This window comes from Agelaius tricolor, unplaced genomic scaffold, assembly GCF_023055355.1.
Source record: "Agelaius tricolor isolate 1412-34295 unplaced genomic scaffold, bAgeTri1.0.p SCAF_5, whole genome shotgun sequence".
Classification (NCBI taxonomy): Eukaryota; Metazoa; Chordata; class Aves; order Passeriformes; family Icteridae; genus Agelaius; species Agelaius tricolor.
Genome location: NW_027269265.1, coordinates 24764959 through 24785907, shown reverse-complemented (window position 1 = coordinate 24785907; position 20949 = coordinate 24764959). Strand labels below are relative to the sequence as shown.

Here is a 20949-nt window from a genome sequence, read left to right as displayed (position 1 = left end):
CCACAGTTTCCTAGGTTGCCTCATATTTTAAATGCTGATGTTCAGTATCACACATGAGACCAGAAGTCAGTCCATGTGAAAATTCTGATCTAAAGCTGAACTTTGTGAAGAGGCATTACAATACATGTAATACAATACACATACAATACAATAAACAATACATTACATACAGCAATACGGACTGCAGTCTTCCTGCCAAAGGTGAGAAACAGCTTTAATAAAAAACACCAGAACATGTGATAGGTTGATCATGAAAACAAGCTACACCTTATAAATTATTCTCCTTATAAATCAAAGTAAAATCTTTCAAAATAATGTCTCCTGGGTCTCCTTTATGCCTTGATTTTGAAATTGCATGCTCATCTCAATGTGAGACTGCCTTGCGAACACACAACTATATCGAAAAATAGAAAAGAATGTTTCAACATAGAGAAAAAAAATCAAATGGAACTGTCATTATTTGAGTTAACTAGAGAAGTATTAAAAATCTGCCCACTAAATATATGTTTAAAATGTTAGGACAAAAGTTACCCTGATGATGCTACTATTCTATTATTAGTTAAAAATTAAACTAGATTTTCTCCAAGTCTTTTATATGGTATTTGGCATAACATTCACCTCTCTTTGAATACATTGTCTGGAAGTAAAAAGCCTCTAAATACTCCAGTGGTATGAACTCATCTATCTCCACTGAAGTCAACATAGATCTGGAGGACAATTTGGTATTATTGTGATGTGAGAGAAACCATCTCTCTATCAGATATTTGTCTCAAAATGCATAGTGATGTCAAATTACACCTAAAATGGAATAGAGAAGTAAATGATTAATCTAATTCCCATAACATTTTTCCTGTTAACAGGAATTTCAGATATATTTTCTTTTCAGATGTTATGCATTTGAAAGTTTTTGATGATGTGTTGTTATTTTCTAATCTATTATTTGGAAACACCTATTCATACATTTCTTCATTTGTGTTTTCTATTAAATTCTGTAGATAACTGTTGAAAAAAATTACTCAGTAGGTTTCCATTTCCTGACTAAATACCAAGTCACATCCAAAATTACTATTTCCACACAAATATATATATGTTTCACAGTCTGTATGAATACTTGCAAAGGAAATTTTGAAATTGTTTTCAAGAACAGCAGAGCCATTAAAATTCAGCTGTATAAATACTGGTGATAATCAAATAAAAAGAAAAAGCAACTCATAAATATGAGAACCAACTCATAAACCTAGGGAAATAACCTCAGACTATAACCTGGAACTGTCAGAGAGACCACAGCAAGATCCTCCAGTTACCAGCTAGGCTTGCTTGTCTGAATCCTCAAATACAAGTAGCTTTCCCTTGGCTTTACACAGCTCCCTGTAATCCTCCCTTTCTCTCACCAACTAGGCACCTGTGAGCTTCTGCATAAATACTAATTATCCAACAATAAAATGTAATTAAGTTCTGAATTTTTTATATTTGATTGAATCAAAACATATAAACTCTACCTGGAAAATCACTCTACTGTTTTTAAATTTAAAGTAATATATATGGCAATGTCTTGTCCTATGTATCATGACCTAGTAGGTCATTTTGTCATCCTTTGAAAGTCTCACAGATGAAAACAACATTACAGCCTGCATTATGCTTCAGACACAAAAAAAGGAACAAAGTAAGCAAACCCAGTTCTTTATCCTAAGATAAGACATTTTTCTCCTCCCTCACCTTCTAGGAAAGAAAGATCATCTAGAGCTCTTAATTAAAAAATAGACCTTCTATGTCTTGACTGTATCTGTGCTGGAAAACTCTTGCTAGTGCTGTCACTTCTCATACATGGACACACAAAAAAACTTGCCAGACTCGGTTTTTAGGAAGACAAGAGCAGAGGTTCAGTACTTTATTTGATGGCTAACTTCATCATAAGGGTAACTGATATATAAAATAGCTATTAGAAACTGTTCTAAAAAAAAATAAAATCAGCACATCTTTTTTTAATATCTCATCAGACACTATTCCAATATATCTTGCAAATGAGAAAAGAGCTTCATTTCAAAGAATAAGTGAGATTCATAAAGCTAAAACAATGAATCATAGTTATCTTAATCTATCCAGCTATCAGGAGTTTCTTAGAGTAGTGATCTTTGGTGTTCTAGCAGAGAAAAAAATTAAAATTATTTTCACATGTACACTTAGGAAAAAAACACTTCATTAAGCATTTGAATTCTCTATGGTTTATAAGCATGTACTTATATACTGTTCCTCCCTTGATGTGAGCAGATAAACAAATCTAGCATTGTTACTGTAGAATAATAGAAAATTGCTAAACACAGAAAAGATATTGCAAAATGTCATAAAACAGCCAAACCATTTTCCAGGGTTTCAAAATAATCTTTGACAGAAACTTTATTTTCTCCAATTTTTTATTAAAAGCATGCACTTACACAAAATATCAATGAAGCACTAAGCCACCAGTCCACTAGATGTGAGCCTTTGACATCTTCCCTAAAGTCCTTCAGAACAGTAACTTAGATCAATGAGATTACATCATTTGAAATGGCCACAGGACTCTTTTAACCAAACACACTTCTAGGAAAAAAGGTAGGAAACTCAAAACACCATAAAAATTAAGGAACAAATGGTGCTTTCATACATCCTTTCACCTAACCAATAGGAAGAAAACCCTAAACTAATCACCAAAACTGTAATAGCTGGAAGTGATTAGGAAAAAGTGGATCATCAATACCATGTTGGGAAAGATTAAGCACACAGCAGTACTTAGAAGCACTGCAAGAAAGGAATATAGTCAATGAAAAACTATTAGAAAACATTCTATGTCCAAAATTCAGAATTAAAACCAAAGTTTCATTTAAACTTTCAAGGCCATCAAAGAATTAATCTGCTATAGTAAATTGGGACCATTACAAAATGAAAGGAACGTAGAACAAAATGATGGATGAGATCAAAGGACATTCTATTCTTGGTTTTGTCATTTGCTTTCAAAATGTAAGTATTTTGAACGACTTCCATCTGCTGAGATCCGCAGAAATGTTTCTGCAAAATCTGTGTAATATCTCTGAATCCATCTGCGTCAACAAACTAGAAAAACTATCACTTGGGTGCTGCCCACTTCTGCAAAGAGCTGCAGCTAACTCAGTGGAAAGAATTAACTCAATGGAAGTTTCTTCAAATGAAGAAATTTGTTTAGTGGGTTTTTAATTTGATTCAGCCCCTCAGTTTTACTTTGACCAATAATCTGATTTCTTCTGCACAGCTACTGTTGTTTCCTTTCTTCCTACTTCTTTCTTTCTTCTAAAAATTCCACTGTTTATGGGCTTACAGTTCAAATTTAAGGGTTTCCTAATTTTTACTTTTTATTGTGTTTTTAAGGATTGCTACAGCTTGACAAATATCCCCATACACTCTTTAATGCTTTACATTTCAGGACCTCAGATCTGAAAAGCCTTTTCACTACTAAAAGTGTGTAAAACCCAGTGAAATCTCAAAGAGACATGTGGAAATCTGTCCTTGTGTTCTGAGAGTCCACTGTTCCTATCAAAAAACTGAAAGTACCTCTGTTGATTGCCAGTACAGATGTGCAATTAATGCATTTTCTGACACCTGATATGTGGCTTCCACTAAATTATGAATTATCTTCATTCTTACTACAAAACAACATGACTTCTAATCCAGTGTAAAGAGAAAAATGAGGAGGAGTAAAACCAAAGCTTGAAAGCTAGAGGTGAGTTAAAGCACAAACTGCCAAAATGAAGTCACTAAAGCACATCCTTTGGGGACCACCTGATAGATTTTTTTTTTCTTTTAAATTTGGTGTTGTATTTGTTTTGCTTGTACCCTGTTGCTTCTGAGTCTTTAATTTCAATCTCATGAAAGTCTTGTTTTAATAGGATTGCTTCAGTGGTACTTGGAGGGGCAGAGAGGACCCTCAGAACCACCAGGTGCATTGCCTCTGTATGAATCAACATCCAAGCCTCGAGGAGGACCTACAGCACCTCAGCAGCACTTAATGCAGCTGGAGCCTGAATAACTCCTTCCTGGCATGGGGCAATGATCACAGATTACTTCCTTCTAAAAAATGCAACCTGCAAAAAAAAATGCATCTCTAGGTCTTAGGCAAATCATAAAATGTGATTTAAATAGAAGCCAAAAATGCATCCAAAAAAAGCACATGTTGGCTAACTGAAACTAGAATATGGAGTCATAATTGACAACTTCAAGCATATTCCAGAGATCACAGCTGTCCTCATCATTTGTTTGGGGCTGATTAGTCTCCTAGTGAAGCTTTTCTACCTAGATGTCTGTGACCTAGATAGAGCTCCAGGAAAGCTGTTCATGCCATGTGTGCTGCGCAGTGCCAATAATTACCATAGATAATTACCATTAGTATGGTAATTATTGGCACTGCGTAACACACATGGCATCAACAGCTTTCACCTTCTACTAGTATGCTTCTCCATTCTGCTTTGCTTTTCATGTGCAGTAACACTGATTTGTGAATTTATAGAAAAACTAAAATGCATTGGAAATAAAAGGATATTCCAGAAACTAGAAACACAGCTACTCTTTTTTTCCACTTCAGTAACCAACATTAACAAAAACCAAACTAACTTGAGCAAATTTTTGTGGGCATTTAATCATTCATATTCACATAAGAAGAAATATTCAGAAAAAAAATAAAGACAAATAAAAATATTTTTAAAATATAAAATCATGAAGTTATTTATCTTACAAAGAGAATATGGAACATCTCCTCTTATTTTTATTAAAAATTGATGAAAATTATTTTGAAGGCAATATTGTATTTCCCAATTACATATAAAAGCATTACTGAAGATATTACATATACTAAGTAGATTTAACTTTAGCCATCTTCATGTCATAGCATTGTGTTACATGAGTAAAAATAAATGTCATAAGCAGATTTAACACCTTTAGATGACCTCTAATCAGAAATGTGCCATGCTACTCAAATTCCATCTGTCAAATGCTGTAAATACAGGTAAGTAAATATAAATGTCATTAGAGGCACAAGTTATCTTACTGGGAGAAGTTCTAGGATTTTATTTTTTGACAGCTTGTAATTTGGATATCTTCCAGTGTCAACAAAACCTGTTCAAGCATGATCTTACCTTGTTTTCACTACATCAAGGGGATGCATCAGGCAAATTTCTACAAGACCTACAAAAGAATAACAAAGAAAGGCCTAATAAACATTTGTACAAATAGTAATTCAATTTTCATTGACTCCAACAGTTTTTAAATTTGAAAGGCAAAGTAAAAACCTACACATATCATTGATGACACAGTACTCGTACACCTCATATATTAAACATGTGCTTCTGTAGTGTGTATAAACCATTGGGCTTTTCAACAGTGAACAGAGCTAGTTGTTCACTGGAGTGGGCTAAGTGAGGACTTTAGCTACATAATCAATTTAATCTTAGTTTTTGCTCAGTTTTCTGACTTAAGAACAGTGGGAACATTTGTCTGGCATCATAAATAAATACATTAAGTCTTGTGGAGAGTAGCAAAGGAAGGGAGTTCAGGTTGGCACTTGCTTCTTTGTTGTACAGGAATAATTCCTAAGGACACTGCAGGACTGCACTGGTGGCTCAGATGCACTTGATGTTAAGATGACAGCTGATTCCTGAGTATCTGAGCTGCAGCTTCACTGGTTCTTTGTCCTACCCTGCCCTGTGCTAATGCTGATGTGTGGTCCTGGCTTTTCCCCTTTGAGTGTGAATCTCAAGGGGCCAGTGCCAAGGTAAGAGAGATCTGGAAGGTCCCAAATGCACCTGTCAACACCACCTTCAAAGCTGGCTCTTTTTCTACCCACTTGACGCCTGATGAAAAGTCCATACATAACCTAGGGAAAACTTTCTAATTAAATTTCTAGGTTTGCCTACTCTCCTTTCCATTTGGCATATCAGCCTCACTCCAAAGAGCAAACAAGCAGTAAAAAGATGTATTTATCAGGACCAGTGTAAAAGTGCATTTTAGAGATCTGTCAATATGCAGACAGAATAAAAACTACTACAGAAATATTACAAGACTTCAAAGTTCTAAGAAAATGCATGCATACATTCCTAGATAATAATTACAATGTCTTTGAAATTTCTGTGCCCTGGTTATTAGGATCCTTAAATGTCCACTCACTCTTTTTACCTTGTGTAATAAATTCAATGCTACATCATAAAGAAACAAGTCATAAAGACTATACTTATTACAATGTTTGAATGCATTTATTTACTTTATTTATGATTATTGTAAAAATAATTACAAAGCTTTCATAATAAAGAATGTTTTGATGAGTCAGAGCTAAATTTCCAAAAATCTTGATTCAGGAAAGCATTCTTCAAGTTAAAATATCTGCAAATTCCTTTCTTTAGGTATAACTTAGAGTCCCACTGAAACTAAGCACATGGTACATGCTTATGTTCCACTGGATGCTCTCCTATTTCAGATGTCACTGGCTTAAGTTCCACACCCTGTCCTCTTCCTTTAATGGCACACACCACATCTGAGCTTCATTTTCATTATTTTTTATCATTACAGTCTAATGCATAAAGATTGAAAAACATAAAATTTTCCAGACAGCCCCTGATCCCTAGTTTTCTGCCACTGAGTTTGAAAGACAGTATCAGGTTAATATTTATGACCATTGTTTTGCTGTATTTTCTTTTCACTCCATGCAATATTGTTTATTTTCAATTTTGGATAAAAGGAAGACAACATAGGTGATATCAGCCAAAGAATATTAATATTAGTAGTAATGAGATTCAATAAAAAGAATGCAATTTTTTCAATGAAAGTAAAAGCTGTCATCATTATTACTGTGCAGCTATATTTATTGCTGTAATTATTGTCCAAGAATCGCTTTTATTTTACTGAAATAAGATAATATCACATTTCACATTAGGGAACCGTCCCAAAATCTATAAACTGCCCCAACAGCTGCCAACAGGTGCTTTGTGAGTGGAACTGCAACTGAGTATTTTAGTGCTGCTGGCAGGGGGCATAGCCTATGAGTTTTTCCCTTTCCAACCACCCTCCTCTTCTAAGCTCTCTTTTTCCAACCTTCTCCCCCTTTCCCCATTTTTGATCTTCTATTCCATCTAATTTTGGCAGATAGAGCCTACAGTAGGGGGCCAAGCATGGGGCCAAGGGTTGTTCACCCTATTCTGTTTTTGCAGCATTAATGACCATTTTGGGAGAAAACTGTAGAGTGCCAGAATTTGCCTCTATTTTCTTGGTCCTTGTAGGATAATTTTTAATTCAGGCATTTTTCCAGCAACTGAATCAGATGAATTCCAAGGTCCTTGGCAAGAGCTCTGTTTTGATAAGTTCAGGATTCTATTGGTTATCTGCCTTTCTCAGTCTTTCCTTTGTCTCATCATCTAATTACACACCAGGTTTTAAACTATGTATAGTTACTTGATTTCACCAGACCAAATTCTTCAAAAGATGCAGGGATTATGACACAGCTCTCTGAAGAGCACCAAAGGACTGCACACTGTGCAAGACACTAATGGAACAGCTACAAACACAAGCTACATTTTTCCATCTACTATAGTAGTCATGCAAATCATTACAACATCCTACTTGATAGCCTGCCCAGAAAGTGTGGTGGCCCTACTAAATTACAAGCGCTCTGAGATGTGCTCAATAAAATAAAATATATTGCCCTTTCTTTAGCTAATGTTCATCAGCTTTGTAACAAATTCAATTAGCACTATGAAAATCTAATTTACTAAACATCTCTATTAGGGTGCAATATATCTTAACTTGTCACTCTGCAAAGACTACTGTTTACAAACTTAAAAAAAACAAAGTAGTTAAAATAGTTACAGATACATGGTCCAAAAAATACTCTAATTGTCCCATTGGGTCTCCTTGGTGATGTCACATGCAAACTAACCCAGAGTGATATATGATGGCCTAATTATGTTTAAAACCACTCTGATCCAACTAGCTGAACAAGAGCCCAAAGGAAATATAGGAAAGAACAATTACTGGGTCAGTCCAAGATTTGTTGTCTTCTGGGTGGGAAAAAATTCCCCGTGAAAACCAAATAGTGACCATAAAACAAGACATAATCAAAATCTGTGTGTTGAAGAAATAACCAGCTGTCATCATTGACATGCTCTGAGCATACACAAGTGGAATATCAACAACCAAGAAGGGAGTCCAGAATTCTATTATGTAAAACATTCTGCTCAGTAACTGAGCCCATGGAGAGAATAAAATGACAGAAAATGCTGACCCCCAAACTGACCCTCCTCAATAAATCATTTTCCCTTTCCCAACTAATATCTTCTGTCTTTAAATTGTTTCCCATTATGGATTACATTACATTTCCCTCTACAAGATTCACACTTAAAATTTCAAACTGGCAATTTCACATACATCTCTTCAATGCAAACATTTTAGTGACTGGTGGCTATTTTAAGTTCCTTTGTTCTTTGTTGCTCTATCCCATCATTCATGCAAGTCTTGTATCAATAATCATACATGGCTTGAGAATACTTTGACACTGTTTAAAATTGTAACAATCCATCTGGCAAAATGTGAAAGCTTGAGATTTCAGCAGCACAGGATTATAGCTCTCCTTGTATCTGCAAGGGTTTCCATACTTCATCTATTCACTGCATAGGGAGAAAAAGAATGAAATCTAGCTAACAGTTCTTGCAAAATAACACAGATACAACCAGAACCATTTGGGCTTTGGAATGCCTTAGGAGAGGACTTATATATCTCCAGTATTTCATTGATCCTCAAAGCTCTGAACTGAAAGTGTGAAGTGCCTGTGATGGACACTGATTTCTTTCAAAAAAACCTGAGCAGCTCACTCTCTATGTGTTCTCTGCATCATACATGAACACAGATTCAACACAGATACAAGAGATCTAGAGCATGATCCATGTGTTACTTCAGACAACCCCCTACAGTGTAGAAGCCATCCTGCACCCTCCTCCCCTTGTGTTACTCATTTCTCTGGAATAACACAGTCACTGGAGAAACACAACAGACAGGAGACTGGTCAGAGAAAATGTGGCAATAAACACATCAGGCACTGTATATTGTATAGCTGGAACAGTTGATATTTATTTTGGCTTTTACATAGATATAGTTACAATGTACCAAATGATCATAAATATTTTATGTGTACTATACATTTCCTTCTGAGAATACAAGTCTGACAGAAAGAATCTAGTGTTGATCTTTGTATCCTAATCAAAACAATGACAAATTCCTCTTAAATATGCTTTTCTCTTGGCTAAAACACTCCATTTGACGGGATGGAGCATGGATTCTCCTGATTGTAACAGCACTATTTCATAAATGGTCAATGCCTGGGAAAAAAACATCCCTGCAGTAAATTCTGCACAGGTTAATTAATTTCTATCAGCTAGCTATCTGACCTAATCTTCAGAGACACATAAAGGTTTTACCTCTTCTGAAAGGGTACACCTTCCTCAGAAATGTTAGGTTCACTGGGCAGCTCACTCCTTTCCTAGGGAAGCAGTAATGTGCTGTGCCCTTCTCAATTGTAGTACATGTCAACTAGGCTCCAGGGAAAACTATACAAGAGCATGCACAGACTGTGCTGAGAAAGATCTACCTATTAGCCTTTACTTAAGAAAGTGACACTTATTTTAACTCTTGCCCAGGATTCTATTTAGTGATGTGGTATGGGATTAACTAATGGTACCCTGGAGCTCCTCACAAACATTGGTAAGGAGCCAAATAAATGCTTTCCTTAGAAAATGTGGATAAATGGAAAGTTACTCCAAAAAGTACTCCATAATGGCAGTGCTGTATTCATGAGTCATTCTTCCTCAGAGACCTAGTTTACACAGAGAAAATACACTAGAAAACATTAATTTAACAAATTGTTGAATATGATTTTCCCCAAGGATGTCTGTGTTTAAAAATGTGTTGGCTGATCACAGGAGGATCCCAGGAGGAGCTGTTGGTTTACTGTCACATTTTAGAAGAAGTCTTTTGCATGTCTACAGGAGGAGGGCTCATGCTCAACTTCTTGTTGGGTAGCAGTGTTCCTTAACAGATGCAACCTGTCAGTGGAGCACTGCTATCTGGAATTGCTATCCCCAAAAGCAGGATTGGGAACAGTGATTACCTGGTTTTCAAAAAAAGAAAACCAAACCACTCTGGACTTCAACAGCAGATGGAAATTTTTGGTTTTTGAACTATTTGTGCTGAAAGAGGTCAGTGTTTTCACATCTCTCTCCATGAAAGCAATTCAACCTATGTTCAAATAATAACGGGTCCTTGGTTATATGGTATAGCAAACAAACATTTTAATCTTCAAGGTTTCAAGTAAAGATTCCTCAAGGTCAGGAGAATCACATCCTAGATGTGTGGAAGACAGGAGCTTGAAATGAGTGTTTCAGGCAGCATTTTGTCTGGACCAGCTGTTGCTCAGCGCCCTTCAGCCTCCCGGTCCCAATACACAGACATAGCTAGAAACATGCTGCTGCTCAGTGCTCACATCAGAAAATTCAAACTGCTCATCTTTAGTGCTCACAATTCTTAGCTAATATCTGCTGCATTTCACTGCTGCCTGCTCCAGCTAAAGAGAACATTATTACCAGATGGGAAACTGTTCAGTTCTATTGCAAATATAAAACAAATGTAATTGTAGTCTATTATTTTTGCTGAGCTTGAAAATTGGGTTACAGCAATTAAGTGAATAAAGACAGAAAATGGTACACATCTTCTTAAATAGTCTTACTCTGAATAAAACATACTCAAATCTAAGTTGTGATCTATACCTGGGCACACATGCACAAATCTTTGTATCTTTGGAAGGGCAAATTCCGCCTTGAGATAATACATGTGTATACAAGTACTGAGAGGTTATTATAGTAATGATAAAACAATATTTGAAATTCAACATTTGTCAATAAGTAACATATTGAGGAAGTATTTGTTTTGCCTCAGGGACTTTGTTGGAAAAATGAAAAAAAAATAAAGCCCCCTGAGATTATTCTTACATTTTAGTTCCTTTCTTCTGTCTTATTTTTATTGGATGTTTAGATTGCTGACAAATGGTCCTATCAAGCAAGTGTAATTTCCTTTCACAGTAGTTCTACCCTAGTATAGACATTTTTCAGTCTAATACACAATGAGCTGATACATGTTGATTCAATGTGAGTGGGATAGTTGTGAATATGCTCATCAGAACCACGATGAGCAAATGTCTATCTAACTTACACTTAGCAGAATTCTGCAATATTTTATCAATGTATTTCTTGCCTGTGGGGTAAAAAAAAATCTAGCTTTAATGTTCAAAGCATGTATGTAAACTGCTCTAAATTTAGCACAAATTTATTCATTGTTTGATTTCTACATTCAACATTCAAGGCACAATCAGTCAAATCAGGAAATTATGCTCATGCTGCCAGTAATAACCACATCTTTATACCTACTGCTGCCTAGAATACAGCTCTATGAATCTCTTAACACGCTTCACTTAAACTGCTCAATGCTCTCTAAGTACTAGGTAAAAACAAAGGCCATCTTCCAGTTTTATTTGATTTTTTATTTGCTGCATACTTTAACATGAAAAAATTAAGTCCTTGTTTCACAGACCTACCAACTTGATTTACCTCATGCCTCTGGCTTGACTGATGCTCATACATCTGCCATTAGAGAAATCTATGATGATTTGGAGGACTGAGTTAATTTTAAATTATGTATAGTTAAATATATTTATAATAAGTCTAGAAGGAATTGTCAAATCAGCCAGCAAAAATCAGTGGCTCATAACAAAGAATCTTCTACTAGAGTTACATGTCTTTGGAAGAAAGGTTCTTCCAGACTCCAATAGCATATACTACTTTCACAGGGATGCAGTTCCAATTGCACTACTCACACAGAGCCTTTCTTAGGCAAAATGCTACATAGAAATGTTCTTTGTATGGTTACACCCACCAAATTTGCATTTATGACATAGTCAAAAATACAGTTTTAGAATTCTAGACTTTTCACACATTTACCTGTTGTTAAATACCAAAGCTGTTCCAGTGAGGCTAAATAGCATGGAGGGTTTGATCATGCAGTCAAACAAGGTGACATTTAGGTACTGACACAAAATATAATGGAGCAAAACACAGTACAGAACATTAAAAAAAAGCAAATATTTTCTTCAAGTTCTTAAGTTTTATTGAGGCAATATAGCACGGGTCACCAGAAGTTACCATTTAGAATGTCACAGGAATTTGATTAATTTTAACTATAATTTAAATTCTTATTTCAAAATAGTAATAAAAACATTAGGATATCAAACAATTTTCTAAAAATACACTGAGTTGGATTCACAAATACTTCTGTGCAAAGTCGCTTTTTCCAAAATGAATAGCACATAAGAGTTGTTTATATAGCTAAATGATCTTTTTCTTTAGTTAGTCTTTCTGATACTATATTAGCATTAAAACTTTGTGTTATAAAATAAACACTTGCAGTTTACAAACTTCAGTATCTGAGTCTCTAGACACAAGTGAAAGGCTATATATTGTGCAAATTCTCCATAAATTTTTCAGCAAGTATTACAGGCAATTATGTCACTCAGATATGACATATTCTTTCCTTCATGTGTGTCTGAAATGGAAGTTTTTTAAACCATGACTGAAGGGACCACTGAGGTCAGCCCTGGATTACATGATGTTTGTGTCACTACAGCTTCAGATATTTCAATGCATATTGAATCAATATTCCTGCAACAAAAATGTGTAACTGATATTTTTGTTGCTGCTATAGTAAAATGCTTCTCAGTAAACTTGTTTTCATAAGAAGTTTGCCCATTCATACGTCCCAGAGCTGTTGTAATCTTCATTGCTAATGCTGATCTAAGAGCATGGACATAATTTTATTTCTTGACACATTTAAAGTCCTCTAATGAATAAAGCAAACAGCTTATGGCTGCTTGGACTGTCACTCGATTGCCCTGGAGGGTTTTAATGTCTTTAAAATAGGCCTCCTAGTTTGTATTTAACTACCTTGCCCACAGAGGTCTGAGGGGTAAGGCAGATCAAAGATGTGCTGGCAACATAAAAAGCAGCTGTCCTTCATTTACCTTTAATTAGCTACATCTGACCAGATTCTTTATGGCCTCTTTGTCACACATTCAACAGTCTATAAGCCTTCTGACCTGTCCTTAAGGACTCAACCATTACAAGAGTTTCAACAAAATACAAATTAAAAATATGAGATACAGATATTTAGAAAAATATTTGGTCTCACTATAGAAATACTACCTGAGCCATTAGTAGTTTGGATTTATCTGCAAAAGCTACAAATTGCTCACTATTTGGAGTGTCAAAATGGAATTGGTGCTGAGCTTAGATCAGCTATTTCGGTTCTCTGTGTGCTACTCGACATTGCAGTGAATAAATTTGACACAACAAGGGATCCCATAGAGAATGGAGAGCCAAGCACACGCCTCTGTGGCTAGGACACAAAGCTGCTCTTGCAGGAGCTGTGGCACTCACTGTCACAGACCTTCAGGCCCCCCCGCCCTCCCCCTTTCATTTTTTACCTCTGCGTTGCACAGAATGCACACCAATATCAAGTAGGATTTTGAAAGGTCTGTTGCTGCTGCAGGATCAATAAGGAGTAAATGCACATTACAGCCTTGTAGTCAGGGTGTACTGAAAGCTTGTATCATCAAACTAAGGCCGTTATGGAATAAAAAAAGCTGTTTAACACAGCAGCTGGAATGTATGCTAAATTACTCAAGTTATTGGTACTTGATCACACAAGTCATTATATTAACCCACTGAGATGGACATCTTCAAATTACCTGGGTTTGGGGTTAGGTCCTTTTATGAAGGATTAGCTAACAAAAGAAAAATATAGAAAAGATGTGCACAAAGTAGAAGGGTTACAAAATTTGATTCTGTTGTCTAAACTATCCCTTTTTATCTTCCTCTGTATGTAAAAACAATTTATAAAAACCTTAATATTTTTTTTCAAAACTCCAACCTCTCAGGCTTCCCTAGCAAAGTTTTAGTTACTCATATCTCCAAAGAAGTTAGCACACCTTCCAAGGAATTTGTGGTGAGGTACATAAATAATCAAATAACCTACCTCAATGAACGTACATCAGCAAGCAGGTGTGGCTGGAAGCCTTATTCTTCAAGAAAAGACTCTACTTTGAGCAGCATACAAAAGTAACTTTCCCCCCAAGACCACAAAGCTTGAGGGATTACTGTTGCACCTCAGCCTTACTCTCACAATGTTCTTTTCTAGTACACAGTGTACATGCACTGTATACAGTGCTTGACCCAGTGTACAGCTGACAGACTTATTCTTCATTTATTACAAAGGCATGCATCTTTCCTCTCTCATTTAAAAGATTTTATTTAAACCAGGAGTCAAATCTATTTCCATATGAAACTAAAGGAGAAACATGCATGAATAAATAAAATTAGAGGACTTAAAAACCAATTAAACTTGCTTACTTTTGTCCCATAATTCCTAAAGCCAAGAATATTTGAACAGTTATTAACAAAATGTGGATTATTTTCATGCTTTTTACCACAAATATAAAGACATATTGAAGTACACAGATGTATGAATAATGAAATGTGAGTACCAGTTTCAGTTCAGGTGAAGAAACAAATCGAGGTACACAAAGTAATGCTGAATCTGTAATATAGATAAGGTCAGTTTTCCATGTACTAGTCCATGTTACACTAAAATTGCATCACCCTTGACTGGGACTCTCTTGGAATTACAAAAACTGTCAAAGAAACAGATTGCCCAAAGAAAACCTAACTGCAGGAATAGGAATGGTTCTAAAATATTACCATTACAAAGTACTTACATAATGTAGATTAAAAACTTAGTTTTCTTCTGAATCAACAAAAATAAATAATTCTTCTGGGTAAAAATATCTAAACAGTTTAAAAAACCATAAAAATTTTGTTTAGAATATACATGCAAGACATGCTGTTTAAAATATACATGCAAGACACTGTTGCATCAACTACTGTTTGAGACCCTTAGAGCAGTCAGCTTTGGAATGGCTGCTGAAGTGAGCAACACTACAAATAAGCAGAAGTGCAAAAAATGTATTGTGAAGTGTCTTACTCTGGGGAAAACCATGCAGTCACAATGTGCCCAGATATGCTAGGGTGAGGTCTCACTCATTTTCTTCACTAAATTTCAATGGTTTCAATTTCCTGCTTTTATGGGAAGAAATGATTCAGAAATATCAAGGAGAAGCAATTCCTGTTTGAAAACTTCCTTTTGTTCAAGATCTATGAATAATATTTTAGACAAAATACACTCCAAAATAAAGTATATATGCTGTAAAACACTACTTATGACTATAAACATATGTTTCAAATCAGTAATTTTATATGAAAGTACATGAAATTTGGCAAAAAAAAATAGCTAACATTTCATCGGGGAAAGCTTGGTATTGAATGTCCATTGCCTGGAAAATGAGACAACTGACCACAAAAAAAGGGAAAAATTCCAAAATTAGTTTATAATGATATGTAGGTTTGAAGAATTGCTGCACCTTAACATTTCAAAATGTCTTCATTTTAGTTTTGTAAACTGGCTTTCTAGCACCCTTTGCTAATCTGTATTTGAATGAATTATGAAAAAGTTTTGGGTCCATCAAGATAGTTGAAGAGCTTTTTCCAAACTCTCCACTAGTTGCTGTAATATAAACTGAACAATCCATGTTGGGGTTTCCGTCCATTTCAGTAGTTGTAACATTACACATTGACAAAAGAACGCACTACTTTCAAAAGTTAATTGATGCGTCACCAGTTTTAAGTTTGGGTTTTCATTAAGAAATTTGTACTTATTTGCAGGCAGTGCCCAGCAATTTCTTCATACTTTACACAGGTAACTAGAAAGTGAATATTTTTGCAGTACAAAAAACAAACCCCAAACCTGATCTTTGATTTACTGCTGTCCAAAATTTTCACTGATGCTGTAACTTTATCTTTTTTTTCTTTCTATAAGGGAGACAGGATCAAATTCCAAAAGATGTCATTAGAAGAATATACTAAAACTTTATGTATCCAAGCAAAGTAGTACTGTGATACATGTAGTTCTGCAAAGTGATCAAAAACTGGATGCGTCTTTCTTTCTCTTCTCCAATATCCCACCAATGTTAACAACCCTTACTATAGGATTAAAATACAAAATTCATCCCAAATACAAGATGAGGCCTGACAAAACTCTTTAAATATTAAGATAATCAGGAGTGAACTCCCTGCTTATTAGAATAGAAGCATTTTCTCAATATTTCAGAGAAGGTCTATATGTATACTAGAATGAACCAGATTCTTGGTGTCAACTAAAACGCACTGATCAATTATCAAGTATCTGTGGATAGAATAAAAAAATATAAATTATTTTCTTGAGTGTGACCTGTATATACAATGATGTCAAATACTCTAAGGTCTTCTACTGCATGCATTTTTTGTTGAATTCTATGTTGTGGCAACAGGTGATGACAGCACCACTATTATGTGTTATTTTAGCAGTCACTGGTCTTCCCTGTATTTTTCACCACTCCCATCTGCTGGCAGTATATCATGGCAAAGATTCAAGAGAAATCCACTATGAAGCTGATTGTTAACTGGGAAATGTCAACATGCAAAGCCATGTTTAGAATTAACCTGTCTTTAACATTTTCAGGCGCCCACGCCCTCTCTTCTTTCCAAACCTTAATTACATCAGCAGCTTGACAGCATTAAAACAAAACAAAACAAAAATGCAAAGAAGTAGAAGAGGAAAAGGTGTAGCTCTATTTAACACAAATATAGAACAATAATCCTCCAACAGAGGTACAGAGGCTGGTAACACTGAACTTGCCAAGAGATAAATGTCTTAAAAAAATAAATACCACAAGTTAAGAAGGAATAATTTTCCCCCAAAAGTATGAGGACTTGCCACCACTGACTATAATGATAGAAATTTTCAACTTCTTCCTTTGGGAAAATACCTGATTTTTACTGGTCAGTAATTATGTATGTAATTGAATTCTTAAGGATCTTTTCTTGTAGAAGATGCATTTTCTCCACTAATTGTTTTAAAATGAGATCCCTTTTCAGAACAAAATGAACCCTCAAAACAAGCAAGGATGCTATAATGCCCCTGTTGATTTCTTTAATACATGCTTTAATTACTGACAGTGGTCAGCTACATGGCAATTAAAAAAGGAAAACTCTAAATCTCGATGTAGTTACAGTATCTTTAGACATTTTTTTCACCTGAAAAAAATGCCTCTGCCATGGTGTAGTGGGCCACACTACTTTTGATACTCTTTAAGAAACTCTATATCCCTTAATGTCCATACTTCCCTTGCAAAAATACGTGTGCCAGAGCCAAGTAGTGTAATGCAATCAGCATCTGAAAAGTGTTCTACACATCCAAGTTTCTGGCATCTAAACAGTGGATATCCTGAAATGCACTTCAAAGTGCACTTCAAAGTCAATTCATTGCTCAAATCTCTCCTCTCCACACCATCGATCCATCTTCCTCTCACAATAAAACAAACAAGCAAACAAACAAACAAAGAGGAAAATCAGAGTTCCTGTATACTGGCAAGTTCAAGCGCTGTCCTCTTCACAAACTGTGAAAGCTAGGAATAAACAGACCCTGCAAGATCCACCCTGTAAGAATCAAAACCAGTTTGAGTGCTTGCAGAAGGCAAATGCTGACATATGCTTTTATATTGTGACATCAAAGAAGCAAAATTCCTTGCAAAGTTTCTAAAGATACAGCATTTGCATTTTACATTACTATTAGAGGACTGTGACTAATAGACCCAATTAATTAATTTAATTACTTTTGCTACCTTTTTATACCTATATTTGGAAATAATTTAACACAACTAAAAAGAATGACAAGATTAAGCAATTAGTGCTGAGGCTCCAAAATACCTAAATTACATATGTTTTTAGTTAAAACCAGACTTTGTCTTATTCTTTCATTTGGACTCCTTTTGCTTGTTAGGGTTTGGAGAATGCTTGGTGAACTGAAAGCAGAGCAGACAGCTTTCCCTACTGAAAAGGTAGGGAATAGAGATTTTTGGGAAGAGAGAAAAGGTTTCTTTGCTTATTTTCCTGAACTGCCAGAGAACATTGCCTGCTCTGCTTTAGAGCTAAATCTCTGATCAGTTTTGATGTGATATCAAAGGAATAGAAGACATAACATAGCTTTTGAGGTACTGTGCAGCTCATCTAATGCTGTTGCATCACACCACTGGCACCATGAATTCAACATGGACTGCTGGGTGAGACAAAGGTCTGATTAGAGCATAGTTCCATAATGTAGTGGAGTTTTGTAGTGGAGAACAGGAGGCCACTGTTCTCATCTATATCTGATATTTGTCTCAGAATTCCCTGCTTTCACAGTTCTTTGCAACTCCTGGCACTCAGCCACATATAGTGTTGTCAGTATGCAGACTTAAAAGTCCAAAGACTGGTCACCCTTTACAGGGAATGGGGGAAAGAAAAGCTAATTTAGGACAGCAGGAGGTTGTAGTAGGAGGAAGGCATGGGAAAATTCTGGGACTTGAAGAAAGAAAACAGAATTCAGCCATGTCAGATAATGTTTGTACATGAAATCTCACAGAAGGAACCAGTGGTGCAGTTTTGGTCAAAAGCCACATGTAAAACTGCATGCAGTGGTCTGGGGCAAACACCAGCACAGGTTGAAGCAAGGCTCCCAGTGTCCACACTGAGCTGTGCAGAAAGTGGAAGCTTTCTACTGATGAAGACAGTGTCAGGGCAGCAGTGTCAGAAACTGCTTTAAACAGACACCTGCTCATTGACTGTCCTTAAGCACAAGTGTGAAACTGCAATACTGAAAACTCAGTCTGTAACAGAGAGAATTCTTGCTGCAGCTGCTGATGACAGCTATTAGTGATATAAATTTTGTTATGCACTTTTCTTGAACATGTGATTCTGCGCACCACTACACTGGTTATTTTTGTTTTGCATGAAATCATGGCATACTATAGTTTGGGAGGGACCTCCATTTAGTCTTATATAAAATCCTGGTCTGCTCCACTCTGGTGCTATCCACAGTATTGCTTCCCATGCAACATCAGTGGTTACTGGCTGCCAGCTGGACATTGCACCACTGATCACAATTCCTACAGGCCAGCAGTCCAGTCAATTTCTCACTCAGTGACCACTGGTCCAGCTCACAACTCACCAACATTGTGACAATGAGTCCACAAGAGACTGTTAAACATCTTACTAAAGTCTGAGTATGCAATAGCCACAGTCCTCCCCTTGTACACAAAGCAAGGCATGTCATTACTATTATGTTATTAATCATATTTTTACATTAACTAATAATAATCATATTTTTACATTAACTAATCATATTATTATGATTAGTAATAATAGAGACTTGGTTATACATATTGCTTTGAGAAGAGATGTAATCCCTAATGGGAATAGTCTTTCACTTGCTTAAATAAAATCAGGCCTTTAACATATTTGCTCTTATTTTATTTGTGATTTGGGTCTAACAGTTGGATATTATCTAAAGAACTATTTAAAAGAAACTAGGAGTAAGTGAAATGTAATCAATGTATTTGTATGATACATAGGCTGTTTGACTTTTATCAATCTTAGTGTCATAAATCACTGAAAAATATGTTCACTATAACAGAGCAAATATTACATTTTAATTAGAGCAAACACATAACTTAAATCTTGGAGTTGTGTTTGGTTTTAATTTCCAAATCCCTCTTTTCTCTCTATGCAATATATATTCAGCATTTTTCATCCTCCATTTCTGTCTGGATCTGGCATGACAGATAAGGAGGAACTTCAAGTTACAAAACATTAAAATTCTGTAAGACTTGAAAAAGCAAGAAATGACAGTTTGGAAAATTTGAAATTAGCAGGCACAGAGAACAGTCAGTTTTTAATATCTAATTGTTTTGATATTCCTTATATTCCACACTCACAGCTTCATGCTGCAGATACTTTAAGTAAGCTACCTGATCTGGTGGAACGTGTCCCTGCCCATGTCAGAGGGATTAGAACTAGATGATCTTTAGGGTCCCTTCAAACTGAAGCCATTCCATGAATCTATGATGTCTAACTTTAGGTTGGATGTTCCTGTCTTGGATAGCCCATGAAATTGAAATTATGAAATTAGTGTGCTCATTCAGGGCTAATTCCAAGAATTCATTCTTGCAGGAATCATAGAAGTACTTCAGAAGACCATCCCCAGGAGCCCTGCACTCTGGAACTATTCCACTAGGAAAGTCTGTGAGACAGCAGCCCTGCACTGAGCTGCAGGAGAGAATTGAAACTTGATACTTAAACTGGAGAGGATATCATCTGTGGAGCTAATTACCACTGGTTTTATGGTATATGTATAAATACATGAATAAACACTTTGTATATATTGCAGGGTCCTTAATTTATAAATGGTCTAGATTGCAACTTTTATTTGGTTTCCTACCATGAGACCCAATAAAGAAAACATCACTGTTTTCCTTCAAAATAATGGCTGGTACCTCTGCACCTGACCGTAATCACTGTAGAAGCCTGGACAGAATAGTAACCCAGTTCTGACTACAAATGTTTGGAAAAAAGCAGTTTTTAAATGGAAAGCTGTTCTGAGGAAAGCAACACACCTTTCTGAGCTATTAGCCTGATTTAAACAAAGCATTCATCCACCTAATTTGGTACCAAAGCATTCCTCCTCAGATAAGCAAACAAGCATCTGCTATCACTTCAAAAATAATAGGAATTTTGAAGAAGTAAAGAAGCTAAAAGTACAGCAAACAGCAATCTTTCTTTTAACTTAAATACAGTGTGTTTTTCGAAACTCAACATTACCAAGTGCTATCAAAACCACAAAGATTTTTTTCCCTCTCTCTTGTAAACTAAACCATTAGGACATTTTCTCTATAAA

At 35.7% G+C, this 20949-nt stretch overlaps 1 protein-coding gene across 3 annotated transcripts in view; it reads right to left on the bottom strand.

Annotated features, from left to right (window-relative positions):
* Positions 1-20949, bottom strand: part of SLC25A21 (solute carrier family 25 member 21) — a 232009-nt gene that overhangs the window by 92801 nt on the left and 118259 nt on the right. For all 3 annotated transcript variants that reach the window (XM_071426868.1, XM_071426866.1, XM_071426867.1), the window contains one exon: positions 5139-5187. In XM_071426868.1, the coding sequence (XP_071282969.1) occupies positions 5139-5187 (49 nt within the window). The remainder of the gene's footprint in view (positions 1-5138; positions 5188-20949) is intronic.